Here is an 18154-nt window from a genome sequence, read left to right on the forward strand (position 1 = left end):
TAGCCCTTGTTTGAATTGGTTATTAACCGAAAATTAACCGAACCAAACCGAAAACCGACAAATTAACCGAACCGATTAACCGATTACTTCGGTTACGGTTACGGATAATGGTAATAACCGAACTGAACCGTGCACACCCCTAACTAAAATGGCAACGGTGAAACATTTTTGCAACCACAGACGAAAAATGAAACCTTAAGACTAAACTGAAAAAAAAAAAAAATAGTACAAATCACATAGACTAAAATGACATTTAACTCTATAAAATAAAAAAGATTCTAGCTAAAGTTATTAATTTAAAGTAACAACATGTCATAAAAAAACGTAATTACAAATTTTCTGAAATACAAATTGATGAATGTGCCTCTAAACATGGTTAAGCAATTCTCATTTAATTACAATTTTCGTTTAAGTATAATATATTTTCATAACTGGAGATTACAAAAAACAATAAATGAAATTAGCATCCATGTAAGGGTATTATTGAAAATTTGTGTCGATGATCCTCCAATGGTGAAACTTGGCAGCCAAGATGACCCGTTTGGATCATCTCCGGGTTGGGTTGCTTTAGGAATCATCGGTGAAGTATTGGTCGTTCCAGTTGAGGGTGTTACTGACGAATCAGTTGATGATTTTTGGCTGAAATAAAGAACGAGAAATGTCAGTCCCATAAAAAGTTTGGGTGCTTATAGGTTCGGTTTTGAAATTATTTGCAGTCGAAAGCGAAAACCAAACCAAAAGAAAATGAATTTAGGTAAATTCAAAACCGAACAGAAAGCCGAAACCAAATTCAGTTAGATTTTCGGTTTTAACCGAATAAACAAAACTAAACTTTAATTGTAGTGTGCTAAATGACAAAATTTTTGAAAACAATTATTTGCTATTTGGTTTATTCGGCTAATATATTTTCGGGACAAAAAACTTTGGTTGCGATTTATGGCCCAACGGAATACATATCATTTAGTTTGGTTTTAAAGTAACATTTTTGGTTTTGGTTCGGTTTTCAGATTAATCGGTTTTAAACCGAATATAAATATCGTAACAAATCAGTAGTTAAAGCTGATTTGTAAGTTATAACATATTTATATATACGTCTTCAAAAACACGGGAAAAGATAAATAGAAACCCACTTGTGGTGAGAAAACCCAGGAAACTCTAAGCTCTCGATATTTTTTTTTTGAAAAGAATTACATATGTAATATACATGTTTTTAAGGGTTTTGAGCAAAAAAAACGCCGACCAATTTTTTTTTAAAAAATAAAGAAGTTTTTGTGTAACACATGTTACATTCATGTGTAACATATGTTACAGTCGTGTTGCGCAAAACTTGTTTATTAAAAAAAAAAAAATCTGGTTGTCGCTTTTTTGATTTTTTTTTTTTACTCAAAACCCTTAAAAACATGTACATTACATGTGTATTTTTTTTTTCGAAAAAAGAAAATACCGGGAGGTTAGAGTTTCCTAGTTTTTCTTAATTAAGAGGGTTTTCTTCCAATACTAACATTCAAAAACAAAGCTGATTTGTAACATATTTATATACTAGAATTACCACCCGACGTAATGCAACGGAGATTCGTTAGTTATATATATATATATCATGTTAGATTAAAGACAAATGTTTCTCACATGCCACATGCACGTTGCGGTGTGTTAACTTGGAAAATTTAGAACGACACGTTAAACGGAGAACTTGTGAAAGATGAAAAGTATAGGGGACCAAAGTTGAAAGTAAAAAAAAAATGTTGATGTTAAATTTGAAAAGATGAAAAGCTTTGGATTGAAAGTAAAAAAAAAAAATGTGGGGGGGGGGGGTTAAAATTGCAAAGGAAGAAAACTTTTGAATTAGAAGTGAAAAATCAAATTAATCAAAGGGGTTAAAATATTAAAGATTGAAACTTTAGACTTAAATTGTCAAAGTTGAAACTTTAGAGTTAAAAAGGAAATTAATTTCAGATTATGAAAACAAAAGAGATAAATAGATTTAGTTATATTGATATTTAACATTATTATTATGTAATAGAAGAGATAAATAGAAAAATAAGGGTGAGAAATTACTAGAGAATTACACGTGTCAAAAAATGATTTTTATTTATTAGTATAGGAAGATACGTCTCCAAAAACAAATAATTACGGCCTTTATTATTTATATTTTATAATATATTTTTAACTATTTTTTTATTTAGTTTAAAAAAATTATTTATTGCTGATTTACAAAGAGCAAAATAAGCTCGTTCCATAACTTAACGAACGTGTTTTTCATAAAAGCTGGTTCCTTAATACTCAGATATTTACTTGTGATTATTTATATTGAATTGAACAACATAAATGGCATGGTTTTACTTACCTTGTTGATGTAGGGCAAAATGTGATGGTATAATCCGCACCCGTACACGTAAACGTACTCGTCGCATCATCATACGCATAGCTATACGACCTCGGGCAGGCCGATTTAAACATTTGAGAATAAACCGACGGGTGACAGGTGTCCGGCGATCCAAAAGACCCGCTACAACAATACTCCGGGTTCCCAAAAGCCTCGCACGCGCTTTTACAAGCTTGACCATCTCCCGCTCGTAACTCATTAGGACACATTCTATTCAAATCAGTCACGCAACCCGTTGTACCACACACACCCGTTCCACCACTAGCATCAACCGCTATTGGCAAATTGTACCCGTCTACAAGGCTCACATCGTAAAAATCCTGAGGGTTTGATCCTGACCCGATGGTAAACTCAGCTAGGGTAGCGGGTGGGGTTGCGCCAGCCCCATTGCATGACATTTGGTTGGACCCGCAATCTCCAGTTGTGCAACTTCCTTGACCATTTGCGTCGAAGGTGCAACCGGTTCGACCCCAAAACCGACCTGACCAACCGGGTGAGGCTTGGAAGGAGCGTGACTCACCCGGGCCGAGATCAAACCCGGTGCTATCTAGTGGGGTGCTGCCGGCACTTGATAATATTCCTGGCCACACCATGTAGTCACATCTGTTTCTGAAAGTGAATGTAATTCCGGATATTCCTGAAAATTACAAAATAAAAAAGGATAAACATAAATAATTTAGAACTTAAAATATATATAACTAATTTAAAACAAAATATGGAACTGGTTTTATCTATTTATGTGGATTTATATTGTTACAAAATAAGAACTGAAAATAAACAAAATATGAAGTTTTGAGCAGTAATTAAATTAATAAATAAGAATTTCATATGATATATAATAATAAAAGGTTTTGAAAATCCACTCGAGCCATCTGGTTCACTGGTTTAACCGGCCCGACTCATATCCGAACAGTTTAAAAGCTCAACCGAACCATCTCCAACAATGTTAAATAATTAGACTTAAAAAGTATATTCCACTGCACCAGTAGCGGATCCAGCCCTGTTTTGTGGGTTCACATGAACCCACTTAGTTTGGAAAAAATTAGTAAGAACTTTGTATGATCTGGAAAAAATAGTGAGAATCTACCAAAACGAACCCATTGAAAAAAGTTTCTGGATCCGCCACTACACTGTGAATCAAGAGATGGAAGCTTGTGATGACCGTCAACTGATCCATTCCTAATAATTGATCCAACAATCCATAAATGCAAGTTTTTTACTTACAAAAGTAATGTATATCATTACAAAAAATGATCATGAACACCAAGCATTATATCTTAAACCTTAGATAACTTCAATTCTATGTTGCTTCAAGATTCAAGAGATAAACATCAAACACTACTTAATGTGTTAAAGACAAACTCCTACTTACCATTACAAAACTGCAAGAAAATCATGGCTACAATACAAGAACAAGAACCGAATGAATGTGTCGCCATTAATGAAAGATAATTAAACAAACAATTAGATTGTATGATGTTGACCACCCATAAAACTTGAAGATGTAACAATGGAGGTGTTTGTTGGAATTGAAAGAGAGAAGGGGGATCTTATGAGATTGACAAACTAAAGTTTTATAGGGTGGTTCAATGCAAGTTGTAATAGTTAAGTATTACTTTTGAGTGTATGATACAAGTGTGTGTATATTGTGGGGAAGAGAGAATATGAGGATGGAGATTGGAGAACTGGAAAAGTGTAAAGTTAGTTGCATGGAATTGTAAGGTGGAAGTTAACATATAGTTAACTTGTATTCCCCGTTATTATTAAATTAAACATTAAACATAAGTTAATAATCAATAATCAATTATTATTCCATTTTTAAACAAATAAAAGCTATTTGCAACATAATTTTTTAGTTTCTCGTCTAATTTGTTTACTACGTTATTACGGTCCTCGGGTGGAACAGGTGATGGGTGTGTGATGAGTAGACCTGGTAAAACAAGTCCATCCCTTCTATTTTGGGTTGATATGGGTATTTTAAATTTTAAGGTGTGTTAAGATGGATCAAACAAAATTAGTCACTAGGTTAGGATAGGTTATGAAGTGGATAAAAAAAAAAGATAAGGGAAATAATCATATACCTGATAACAACCACAACCTCTGCCACCATCGGCATGCAAAACAACCCCGAACCCCTTTCTGATTTCTCACCTCTCACTGTTGAACCAACCACCAAACATCTGATAAACATATGGATTCAACAAACATATTATAAAGATTATAGAAAAAATAAATCAGAAGTATATATGATTTAATCATAATTCATATTAGCCTCAGCTTTAACATACTAGCTCTCGTAAGTTTCCATTAGATATGTCTTAGATGAGCATGCATATATTACATTTTTTCCAAAAAAAATTAACAATGAAAAGATATATTATGAGAACTCAAGAGCCTAAGGAATAGTAATATGCCACATTTTATTCTTTTTAAAAAGTTCATAAATAAGTATACATATAATGTGGAAGACAACCTAGATAGTTAGTGTAGAAATGCCTAAATCATAGTATCTAAAACCCAGCGCAAATATGTCAAAATCACATTCAAGCATGTAAAGATCCTACAGATGTGTTTTATTTTCTTTGTAAATACACATTCATATTATGGCAACTAAAAGAATTTTATAATGATCTTTATAACATGTAATTCTTATATGACCTCATTTGCAATAGAGTCATCTTCTTAATATCCCCTGCAATCTTCTAAAAGCAACTTGAATTAACTGGCTATTGTTATAGGATATTGGTTGTTTGGATAACCAACTTATTCAAAACAACTTATAGATAATCAGTTTGATCCCAAACAACTAATTCAATGTAACTAAAGAATACCGAGTGACAAATAACAGCAACAAAATATATACATGAGGTGTGCAACGAGTTGCCCCTACAAACATAAATATGTTAGCTTCTTATAAAGAAACCAAATCATACTTACTTTTTTATGTTACCCCCTAGAAGTTTATTTATAATAATATAGGTTTTAATAATATTTTAAAACTTTAACTATGTGTAAAACTCAATAAAAGAATAGGACAACACATTAAATATTTCTAAGTTAGTTCTATTAGATCCTCTCACATTATCAACTTTACCTATTAAGTTAACTTTAATCATGGATAACCTATTTTGGAGGTACATGAAAGGCTATAATTGTCATTTCTTCTACAAAATGAGTATGTCATTCAATATGTTACTTAATGTAATAGGCTTAAACACCTCTTAGTTAAAAACACATTTGATAGTATCTCCACTTTCTCTAGATCTTCACCTACCAAAAAATGATGTCACTTAATATTTCATTTTCATTGTTTTTGGATTTTTTGGAATTACTTTCTTGTAAAATTAAAGGGATATGATGCAATTTTCAAGAGTGGTGAGCTCGTTCATTGCCTCATCCATCTGACACTTGTAGTTAGTCATGTTTGCAGGGGCGCTTAGAGAATTAGAAGCAATGGTGTCTGATAGAGATTGATTCAGAGCATCGAGGCCTTGTAAGAGTGTGTCTTCTGCCTCTTGTGTTGCTTGTTGGACTTCCAGATCGCCATGATTTGTTGTTGTGATCAATTCGGACATTATGAAGAAATAATGAAGGTACATTAGGACATAAGAATAGTCCATTGAAACACAACAAATATGCTCACAAAATTAAACCTCGGTTAGACCAAAAAAGGGTAATTTATAAAACAACATAAAAAGTGTAGTAGAAATAAAAATTTTAAAGCCTGCACATTTTAAAACCCAAAACTCATCCCAAGCATTAAATTCCAAAACAAATTGTTGTAGAGACCTAATCTACAATTTAAACCTGAAGTTTGCTCTGCACAACAAAAACTTTAGCAGCACAACATGTCATAACAAAACCCCCAAACATCCTTTCTAAACCATAGAGTAATTCCTTCCTGCCATGTTCTTAATCACACAAAGTAAGGATAATTGTAATAAAGCAAAGATAAATCGACTACAAGCAATTAAAAAAAATCTTTCTTTACAACCATGGTTGAAAGAAAATTGAATACCTTTCTTTATGTAGTTCCTCTAATCAACAATTAGATTTAACACTTATAAATCAAGCCTCAATTGATAGAGTTGCCGAGCTTCCCGCTTGGACACCCACTACCAATTCAACACCATTCCGAGCTTTTTGCTAGATCTCTTGATTCAAGATGTTAACGTTTTATAGACAAAATTTAATAAACTTTGAATATTAAAAATTATAACTCGAACATATTCAAAGAGGAATTAGAACGGAGATTGGGTTTTGTGATTTGAAATCACACTAAAAAATAAACGGTTTTAGCAAAAAGGAAAGTCCGATCTCTTTAATTTTAGATTCAAATTAGGATTTAATTTAGAAACAAATTGCCGCTCCTTTACCAATTCTCTAGCTTTAGACCAATGCTACATCATCAAAAGAGAGACCTAAAATAATGACATGTGGCTAAGTGGTTTTGCTTTAGTATAGGAGATAGATAATACATTGTTTAAAAAATATTTAAAGTATGCAGTTGCGGTGTGATTATTTATATTGACGTCTAGAGATAAATTTTTCTCAAAACCGAGATCAAAGCACAAACGTAAATGTCATAAAAGTTGTCTTGCGATTTAGTTTTTTTACATAAAGTAACGTCGTTCACCCTTTTCGTTATTTTAGTAATACAACATATCATTTTATAAAATTTTGAATAACTATTGCGATGTACTCACTTTTATCTGTGATTCGATAAAGGCCTTATTTAAACACAAAAAAATATAGTTAATTTTTTTGTTCTTTACCGTGACGAACCGAATGATACCCTCTGAATAACTTCGTTACCAGTACTATATTCATTTTAATGGCTTTTTTGATGTGTGACGTGTGTGCATATATACATGTTTTTACAATGAATCTAACACACGATTCGGTTTTAAATTTATAAAAGTGATTTATACTTCAACATTAAAACACACACGAAAGGGCAAGTGTACCCCGTCATATATGTAGTAAAGCATTGGTAAGAACCAAGTATCGATCCAAGGAAGTGGACGGAGAAATAATACTAGACCTTTACCATTAAATTACCGGTAGGAAGATAAGTTTTGTGATTTTCTAAAAACTAAAGTAAGCATAAACAAATATTGATAAAAACATATTAGACTCCAAATAAGAAAATAAGTATATAGCATTGCTTTATACACAACCAAAGCATGTCAACTATGTCGGTTTTGTCACTAGAAACATTTGGTCAATTCTTCATTTTCAAAACAATTAGTATCCCTTTCGGGAATCCTAACATGACAATCATTCGGAAAGCTAAAACGATAAACACACTTTAACCACCTAAAATTGTTCTTTAACGTGCAATTGATAAATGTCTATGAAAATCTCTTAAAAATAAGTTAGTCATCCGTTAGGAGTTTTCTAACCTTACTTAATCAAGGAAAGCAACACCGATAAACACAATGCAACCACCGAGACAAGCATAAACTAGATTAAATCACAACTGAGTTCATTTTACAAATCTTGCACATAAATTCACCAAGATAGCAATTTTGGCCTAAACTACTAACTAGGCTAACAATTCATGACAAGAATTCATAACAACACCATTTAACCCGTTAAGGCCCTTACGCGTAGGAAAGCTTTCTTGATTAATAATAATTACATTTTATTATACCACTAACCATTTCTAGTATCATGGTGCACACATTTTAAACAAGTTAAACAAGTTAAGCATGTTCAAAGTCTACTAATACATGATTAATTAAGCTTCATCTTTCAACTATCTCAACTAACCAAATACTAATCATCCAACATAATTACTTATAATGAAGAAATCAACATCAATAAACAAGGTTGCCAACTAATCATCAAAGATTAACATAGAAAATGCTTCAAAGTGTCATTACAAACATAATAAACATACTAATGGTTATAATGAAGCAAGGGATATAGTGTTTTTGCCCAAAGGCTTGCATTAATACATAATAATCAATCTCAATGCTTGAAACATAACAAAATTATGGAAAGACTTAAGAATTCAAACCATAAACAAGCATAAGAATGAGAATCCGGATAGAAACAGAGCTAATCGGCACAATGTGGCTTGAATCCGGGTCAAAAGCAAAGCCTCTGGAGCCTGTGAAATCGCCTGATGAGCTCACAAAAACCCAGAATTCCGAACAGAATGTTTCTGTCTGTTTTTTTATAACATTTTGCGATCACACGGTCGTGCACTTTATTGGCACGACCGTTCACTTTTTTGCATTATTGGAGTTACTGTTCACCATACCGCATGACATCATCAGATCTTGACCGGTCTTCGATCTCGCACAACAGTTCACTTTGTGGCACGGACGTGCGTTTCCGGGCTAAGGTTGCACATGCATCTGAACGGGCAGTGCATTACCGGGCTTGGCTTGGTCGTCGGGGTCACACGAGAGTTCCACTCATTGCTTGCACTCCTTGTTGCACTGGCATGCACTGTCGCTCTGGGCTAAACTGTCGGAACCGCACGGTCGTTCCAGTCATTGCACGACCGTGCCAAATGCCCAGGTCAGAATTTCCCCAGAATGTTAGCAGCTTTGTCGTTTTGTCCGGAAAGTCCTCGTTTTCACTATTAGCTTGTCTGGTATGCTGTTTTAGGCCTGTAAACGAAAGTATACATGATTAAGTATCCGATTCACGGGTTTACGGCCGAAAACACATAAAATGGGGGTAAAATGGGGGACTATAATATGTATAAATTGGTGAATATCAAATCTCCCCACACTTGAACCTTGCTTGTCCTCAAGCAAGCTAAACTAAAATGCAATAAAAGCTAGAATCTAACAAGAACGAGAATTTATAAATTATTTATTGAAACAACAAACGGTTAGCCGGTTTTTCAAACGACAACATCAAATGAATCCAACCAAACAAGCGTATGCAAGTATATGTAGATAACCAAAAAGCCGTGACGTCACTTTCAATTGACTTAACATGCTAATCTTCACACAACTCACAATGTTCACACACACTCGGTTTTATTTGTGAAACATACATAAAATGTGTATGTGCAAACACTCAATGCCTCGTCAATGAAATGTGTAAAATCATAAGCTTGTCATAAGATCTCGTCTCCACCAACTAACATGCAAAAAAGTGCAAATCAAGAGGACTTTACGGGGTGTAACGTTAGGCTTGGGTGAAGGGTATGGAAATGGAAATTTAAAGTGGCGAAATGGTTAAAACTCGGTTTTAGCGTTTAACTAGCGTAAAACAATACAACTATACATACTAACGCCTTAAAAAGGTGACTTTTATCATTAAGCATTCAAAAATTGCTCGAATTTTGTCGAATTCACCCTATTTTAGGGTGTTTTATTTTCTGTTTTTTTAACTAATAGATTTATACAATGAATAATAAACTATAACAAGCGCTAGTTAAACGATTATTTTGACTGAGTTTCAACACTAAAAGGTTTAAAACATAAAAAGACTAAATTTGGCTAAGTGGGTGATTATGTTGAGTAAACAAAGGTAAACGGGAAGGCTCGACATGGTTAATCCTAAAGGTAATGTAAGGTTTACGGGGAACACAACACAAAGAACAAGGCTAACACAAAGTGGTAATCTAGGTGCCTCTATCACTTCTACACAATTCCGCAAGTTCATGGTCTTAACAAGCATGCTAGCGACAAGTTCTAAATTACACATGCCATCCGGCTCACTCCTACATCCGAAATGAACAAATATATAACAATTTCAAGGCTCAAATGTGCTCACGTAACGGAAGGAATGGGTAAAAGTGTGAAAATTAACATGCAAGTGTTTCTTTGTTTGTCACGCTTTCCGGTTTTCTTTTTCAAAATTTGTTTTGCTTGTCGAGTTTTTATCATGTCCGAAGTTTTCTAAAACACAACCAACCGGTTTATTTGCTAAAAATATATACAAAATACAGATATTTTTGAATGAATTTTCTGATTTTTTTTTATATAGGACAAACAAGGTTAACAAGTTAAACCCCTCCCCATACTTGAACTTCGCATTGTCCCTAATGCGAAACCCGAAATATAGAGATAAAGAAGAGTAATACTCCCCTGAAGATGATTTTGATGCAACGAGACTTCAAAAGCTGATCCTGTGATGTGCTCTGGTCAAAGACGTGCTAGCCAAAATCTGCAAGTATGTCACAAGGTACAGGAAAACAGAACAGAAACAATATAAACATAAATAAACCATAATATACATAGATAAAAGTACTAAATATCCCAACATGACATAAAGCAAACATACGAAAGTGTCAGAAATATAAAGTACATATCCGGGGGTGTTTTAAATAATAACCAAAATGAACACCCAATAAACAAAGTACTGAAATAACAAAACCACCAACAAACCACTCCACCGTCTCCTAGTCATCGTCACCCGCATCTCCTCCCGTGCCAGATGGGCCTGCACCTTGATGTATGTCGTTAAGGACATGCAAAAACCAACTAAACTATGTAGATAGGATAAGTCGGATATCGAACCAGAGGAGGATTGTGGAAAGTGTCGAATGAAAAATATTAATTAATTACTACTGAATTAGAAAATCGGTGTGATTGATTATAAGAATTATCTAAATTAACGAATAAAAATTGAGAAAAAGATTGAGTTGTAATAAACAATGATGAGAAAAGGTGAGCACTCCGGGATTCAGATTCTGTAATTACTAATAACCTAGTTCTGATTTTATTGGATGCTGTTGATTGAATAGTAAATCTGTCACATCTACCAATTACCTATGCAGTTCAAAATCTTAATATTAATTGATCAGATAAATATTAAAACAAACATACATAGAAATCATTCAATCAACAAAAGCATAATTGGATTCAACACATAATTATAACTCTGACTGTCACTCAGGATTTGTCTGTCACACAAATTATATAATCACGCAAATAGTCGGCTGTCACCTGACTACAAATCCAAATCTCAATACAAAACAAAAACTAGAATTAAAAGTGTCTCACAAGAATCATTCACCCAAAGTGTCCACGAGGGATTTAGCCGCTCATCTTAGTTGAATGATCTTCACTGGCTTGATACTCGGTTGAAAAACCCAGCGATGTCGCCTTCTTTGAAAACCTTCTGCCGTCAATATGATGATGATCCGATTTCTTTGTTGTGATGTTTTGATTTATTGTTGGCGGCCCAATCTCAAATCCACACCGTCAAAGCCCATGTTTGCGTCTTATGATGTCTTGTTTGACTTTGTTGTCGGCCCAATATGGCTTGCGTAATGATGTCTCAATTAATAACCCACATGTCTGCGAGCCCAATCACGTCCAATCCTTCACATGATGTTTCTGCCTCTTGCATGCGTGTGTATATGTCCAGCCGTCAAAAATCAAGTCACCCACTTTTTCACATGTATGCCTCTATATTGATGATGAGAATTATGATCTTTGATAAAATAATGAAATCCAACAATCACAAGCTGCCAAAAATCATCCCCCAAGGAATCCCTATGTCGGCATGTGATGACTTTTAAATTCCATATTATCTTTTCCAACACAAAACAACAATATGCCGCCTCTTTCTTTAAACCGTAAGTTACGGTTTAAAACGTCACCTACGATTCGGAGCTTCTGTTCACTTTTGTTCCAACACAAGACAACTGTAACCACAAGGCCCTCGAACTTTGTTATATCATATTCTTGAATTCCTGAACTCTAACTTGATCCGAATCGACGCCCGATCATCACGAATCACTTTGTTCATCATCCTTAAACGCTCTAACTTTGCTGGTGTAACCCGATTAACCTGTAACACCACAAACGCTCGTAGTTATTATATTCGACACGTATAAACAAGTTCACGACAATAAAACACTTGTTATAATACACTTTAGCACCCGGTTTTCACACACTCCATCACATCCCCACACTTAACTTTGATTGTCCTCAAGCAACCATTACAAATACTACTCACCTTATTAACAAAGCACCACTAAATCCCTTACCGAATTAACAATTTAAGGTCCCAAGTCATACCCGTCCCATAGACTAACACAATCGAGATTGACAATCTAACAAGTAGTTGATGTACAATTAAAACACGTAAGACTTGCCTAACTAAAACTAACATGCTTATGATACTACACACATGTCACACGCCCCTCACAATAGTCACTCCTCTCGGTTTTATCAAGACTAGCGTGTAATGTGCTAGTATATAAATCACTCAAAACCAAATACGCTACCTTGCAATCATAAGCTTGTATAGAAATCATACCTCCACTGTACCAAATAATGTAACACATATCAAAAGGACTTTTTGGGTTTTTGGTTAAGGGTAAAGATATGGATATATTTTTGGGTTTTTGTATTTATATGGCGAACACAACGAATATACCAAACCATGACAACTTTATTCACAATAACTACTAACACATGGGTTATTTTTCGACCCATTTATTTAATACGAACATAACAATGATTTTTATTTTTTGTCTTTTTTTGTCTTTTCAATTTTTTTCTTTTTTTCTGCTTTTTCAACAAATATCTAACACACAATTGTCATCCATGGTTGGTAATCAAACGGGTCAAACGGGGTGTAGCAAACGAAAGGTAAAATGCTCAACATGGTTAACTAAGGTGGGTGGATAAACAATCAACATATGAAATAATGAAGGGATCCTAATGCCTTTATCATTTATGTGCATACGCTAAACCACAGTCTCCGCATGTATCAAACCACACAAGTTCTAACACAAAGCAACATATGGCCTACACTCAACAAATGAACATTTATTGCAAATTCAACTAACAACTAGTAGGCTCAAATATCTAACCGAACAAAAGGAAATTAGGTTGCCGACATATAGCATGTGTAATTCCTAAAGCATGTTACCCCTAGTTAGGCATCTCTTCTCAACTATTCTCTAAAAACATGTCAGAAATACTCTCATGAAACTTAAAGGGACAACCATGACTAGGGATCTAGATTAATTTAATATCAGTAGGAACCCTTTAGCAATTGAAAATGTTGGTTTTCATGTAGTTCAAGCATACTTGAGACAAAAAAATTTCAAAATTTTTCAATTTTTGCCCAATTTCAACCACTTCAAGCATTTGAGATCATCAATCCTACCAACCCGCTCTCGAGTTACCGCATCCCCACACTTTGGATACATTGTCCCCAATGTATGGTGCAATTTATAGTCATAACCCGAGAGATACCACCCTACAAACCATGAACGGCTAACACCTAGACGACGCGACACATAAAACCATTCCCAACACAAAGATTCACACCACCAAATGTAGAAATAAAAATAAAAACAAAATGATTGAGAGACACATGAACCTGATAATTCAATCAGCAAGTGTCTATAGCGGCGCGGCTGCTATGATCGAACAGGGACGTAAACTTCTCTTGGATTCTCTGACATCTCATCGGGGATGTTGCCAAACATCCCCACACTTGAATCATTGCATCCGCAAGAATTAAACGTATTGACATGTCAAAATACAAACACACCAAAACGAAACCAAACCAAAATACAATACTCTACATCCTCGGGCTGCCTCCCGAGAGCGCTAAGTTTAAAGGTCTTCAGCCAGACAGTACCTGATAATGTGTTACGGTGGTCTCAACGCACATTTACCCAAAACATTTCCAACGAATGCCCGGAAATTTACATGCCATCTCCATAGGTTTGTCAGTATAATTGGCATGTTCAGACTGCACCTGCGGGTTTCGCTAGTCCACTTCACGAGATATACCTTGATGTCTTGTTGTTTCACCCTTCTCATCTTCTTCCTCGAACCCTCTTCCCCACACTTATTAATTTGAATGATTGATATGGGGAGAGGTTCGGTACACACATTCATCTCATCAGACTGCTCTGCCTCCTCATCCCCACACACCATCTGATCCACTAGTGACTCTTCATCAGATAAAGGATTCATTGGTGTGGTATTATCCTCCACAACCTCCTCCTTCATGTGAGAATAATCTCTAATATCATCAGGTAATGGTGAAAGACGTTGTTCTATTTCTATCTTCATTTTTAAATTCTGACACTTAGAAACTAAACAGCTGATTCGATCTTCATCGGAAAGGTTGGGTGCTGATAAATACTGCTCGAGTTTGGACAAAGTCACTTCCAACATAGCAAGCTCTTTCTCCTCCTCGGTCTGATAAATATAAACACCCTCGGGCTCAGAATATTCCTCGGGATGATACTGTCGGTATCCCTGATACGGTGTTGAGATGTACGCATCCATCATTTTTTTATTCCAATACTCTGGATTTTCCAAATACACCGCGCACTCATCATCATAATAAGAAGTATGGTCACGACCGCAACAGAAACATCGTTCATCCGTCCTTGGTTCATAATAAGCATCCTCGTCCCGATCCCATCCGTCAGAGTAATAACCATCCTCCACCGTTGTTTCAGAACCATAAGAATATAGTGGAGGGGAAGGATAATCATAGCAAGGCATCGGTGGTTCTTCCAATTTCGCTTTTTCCCGTCTAAATCGAGCCTCGTGGCAACCGATACACGAGTGAAGTGGTTCCTCGCACAAAATGCATGTAAGAGAGCTGCAGAATATTGTAAGATCTTCCATCCTGCACAAACACAAAAACACAAGCACCACGCATAAATCTGAACAAAACAAAACAAAACAAAACTGACACTATTTTTGGATTTTTTTTAAAACTAAAACTTAACACTAAACACTTTGCGCACGCCTCCCCGGCAACGGCGCCATTTTTTATGTCTGTCGTTAAGGACATGCAAAAAACCAACTAAACTATGTAGATAGGATAAGTCGGATATCGAACCAGAGGAGGATTGTGGAAAGTGTCGAATGAAAAGTATTAATTAATTACTACTGAATTAGAAAATCGGTGTGATTGATTATAAGAATTATCTAAATTAACGAAAAAAATTGAGAAAAAGATTGAGTTGTAATAAACAATGATGAGAAAAAGGTGAGCACTCCGGGATTCAGATTATGTAATTACTAATAACCTAGTTCTGATTTTATTGGATGCTATTGATTGAATAGTAAATCTGTCACATCTACCAATTACCTATGCAGTTCAAAATCTTAATATTAATTGACCAGATAAATATTAAAACAGACATACATAGAAATCATTCAATCAACAAAAGCATAATTGGATTCAACACATAATTATAACTCTAACTGTCACTCAGGATTTGTCTGTCACACAAATTATATAATCACGCAAATAGTCGGTTGTCACCCGACTACAAATCCAAATCTCAATACAAAACAAAAACTAGAATGACAAATGCCACAGAAAGAGAAGGAATGGAATCGGATCTCAGTTAATGCCCTCAGTCTGCTTAAAAGTGTCTCACAAGAATCATTCACCCAAAGTGTCCACGAGGGATTTAGCCGCTCATCTCAGTTGAATGATCTTCACTGGCTTGATACCCAGTTGAAAAACCCAGCGATGTCGCCTTCTTTGAAAACCTTCTGCCGTCAATATGATGATGATCCGATTTCTTTGTTGTGATGTTTTGATTTATTGTTGGCGGCCCAATCTCAAATCCACACCGTCAAAGCACATGTTTGCGTCTTATGATGTCTTGTTTGACTTTATTGTCGGCCCAATATAGCTTGCGTAATGATGTCTCAATTAATAACCCACATGTCTGCGAGCCCAATCACGTCCAATCCTTCACATGATGTTTCTGCCTCTTGCATGCGTGTGTATATGTCCAACCGTCAAAAATCAAGTCACCCACTTTTTCACATGTATGCCTCTATATTGGTGCTGAGAATTATGATCTTTGATAAAATAATGAAATCCAACAATCACAAGCCGCCAAAAATCATCCCCCAAGGAATCCCTATGTCGGCATGTGATGACTTTTGGTTGCTAACAAATTCCATATTATCTTTTCCAACACAAAACAACAATATGCCGCCTCTTTCTTTAAACCGTAAGTTACGGTTTAAAACGTCACCTACGATTCGGAGCTTCTGTTCACTTTTGTTCCAACACAAGACAACTGTAACCACAAGGCCCTCGAACTTTGTTATATCATATTCTTGAATTCCTGAACTCTAACTTGATCCGAATCGACGCCCGATCATCACGAATCACTTTGTTCATCATCCTTAAACGCTCTAACTTTGCTGGTTTAACCCGATTAACCTGTAAGACCACAAACGCTCGTAGTTATTATATTCGACACCGATAAACAAGTTCACGACAATAAAACACTTGTTATATACACTTTAGCACCCGGTTTTCACACACTCCATCACACCTCCATAACCGGGTGGGTTCTCGTATGGGAACTGTGGGGGCTCCCCGAAGTAGTTCGGGAAGGCATTATGAAGTTCCCCAAAGTGGTATGAAAACCCGGCCTGCACCCCCTGGTGCATAAAGTCCTGGTTCGCCCTGATCAGGTCCTGGTTCGCCCTGATCTGGTCCTGACCAACCCGCAGCTGCTCAATACTAATGCGCTGCTGATCCTGACAAGCATGCAACTGCTCGAAACTTGTGTGCTGATGCTCTTGACTCACCTGCATCTACTGAAACTGCTGGTAGATATCAGGATAAGACGGGATGCTTTCTGGCCAATCCTGGTGCTGGTGGTATCCGTGATGCTACGGTGAATGTGGTGGTTCCTGATGCTGCTCGTACTGCTCGAGCTGCTCTCCCATCTCCTCGTCCTCATCTTCCTCCGGAAGTGGGGGCAACGGGTCCCAGACCTCGTTGTCCAAACCCTTCAATCGATCCCCCCGATCCGTCTCAGCAATAAGCCCCATGGCTTTCAACGAACGAATATCAACATATAAACCCTCGGTCACAAGAGTAAGTCCCTCAAGCACCTCATCAGTCATTAACCCTAAGTTGTAGGCGATCTAGGTCACATACTGACCGCCGTGGATCTGACTGTTGGGTGTTCTCCCTGAGCTGTTCACAAAATACTCCGCCATCCTTGCAGCTAGGTTGATGTGTACCCCCTCAACCAATGCATAAAGAAATATCAGATCCGGTGTTGGACAGTTCCCCAGACTGTCCATGCGCCCGCAGACGGTATGGCTGAATATATGATGCATCACTCGATGCAGAGGGTCTCTCAATCGTGAAGCTTTCGACACTCTAGGATCGTATGGGTCACCAACTGCATTTTGAGACTAAAACGCGACCCGCGCTTCATCACTCGGGAAGGTGAACTCATCTGTGAAGAACTCTGAATCCATGTCTTCATTTGTGTAGATTCCAAGTCTCCGACCCAATCTGCCCACTGACCAACTATGCCAGCGTCCGCCCAATCTGAAAGTAATCCTCTCCTTGTAGCAGAAATTTGGCCTTCTATGCGCTTTGGGCTTGTTGTATGAATAGGTGGCGAAGAATTCTATCGTTAGCTCACGATAGATGGGGCGGTCGATAGATACCAAGCACGAAAGCGGGATAGTTAGCATGTTCTCGAGTCGTTCATGCTGATTTAAATCAAGCATAACTTCCCAATCTAGCCTCCGGGGGATGCCAAACTGCCCCCACCTATTCCATAAAGCGTTACGTTTTGGGATGCAGAGATTGTCCCGCTCGTTGTTTTCATTGAATTGTAAGAAGGGATGATCCATCTGCAATGAGGAATGACAGAAAGAACAGGAGAAACAGAAAAAATTTCATTCGGAGCAGCCGAACATACTGTTATGAAGATTCTGTCTCGCTGTACTAGGCATTTGGCACGGTCGTGCGACCAACCGCACGGTCGTGCGTCACCGAGTAACAGCAAAGGTGGTCGGCAATTGTCGT

General features: G+C 36.4%; 1 protein-coding gene across 2 annotated transcripts; it reads right to left on the minus strand.

Annotated features, from left to right (window-relative positions):
- Positions 1-334: 334 nt before the first annotated feature.
- LOC110865953 (thaumatin-like protein 1) lies at positions 335-6655 on the minus strand. Of its 2 annotated transcripts, XM_022115297.2 has the most exons (4): positions 6402-6655; positions 4465-4563; positions 2345-3020; positions 335-639 (listed from the first exon to the last, which is right to left on the minus strand). In XM_022115297.2, exons 3-4 carry the CDS (start codon positions 2974-2976, stop codon positions 426-428), a joined length of 846 nt encoding a protein of 281 aa, XP_021970989.1. In that variant the 5' UTR covers positions 2977-3020; positions 4465-4563; positions 6402-6655; the 3' UTR covers positions 335-425. The 2 variants fall into 2 exon arrangements, with proteins under 2 accessions (XP_021970989.1, XP_021970988.1); XM_022115296.2 differs by lacking the exons at positions 4465-4563; positions 6402-6655 and adding an exon at positions 3756-3982.
- Positions 6656-18154: the final 11499 nt, after the last annotated feature.

The sequence above is a fragment of the Helianthus annuus genome, chromosome 6, assembly GCF_002127325.2.
Source record: "Helianthus annuus cultivar XRQ/B chromosome 6, HanXRQr2.0-SUNRISE, whole genome shotgun sequence".
NCBI classification, from domain to species: Eukaryota; Viridiplantae; Streptophyta; class Magnoliopsida; order Asterales; family Asteraceae; genus Helianthus; species Helianthus annuus.

What these genes read in the sequence shown, in the direction of transcription:
- LOC110865953 (XM_022115296.2), bottom strand. Translation starts at nt 3,822, where the DNA reads ATGGCGACACATTCATTCGGTTCTTGTTCTTGTATTGTAGCCATGATT. An exon ending in TTTCTTGCAGTTTTGTAATG is followed by an intron (nt 3,021 to 3,755) that starts GTAAGTAGGAGT and finishes TGTAATTTTCAG; the next exon opens with GAATATCCGGAATTACATTC. An exon ending in TTTTGCCCTACATCAACAAG is followed by an intron (nt 640 to 2,344) that starts GTAAGTAAAACC and finishes TCTTTATTTCAG; the next exon opens with CCAAAAATCATCAACTGATT.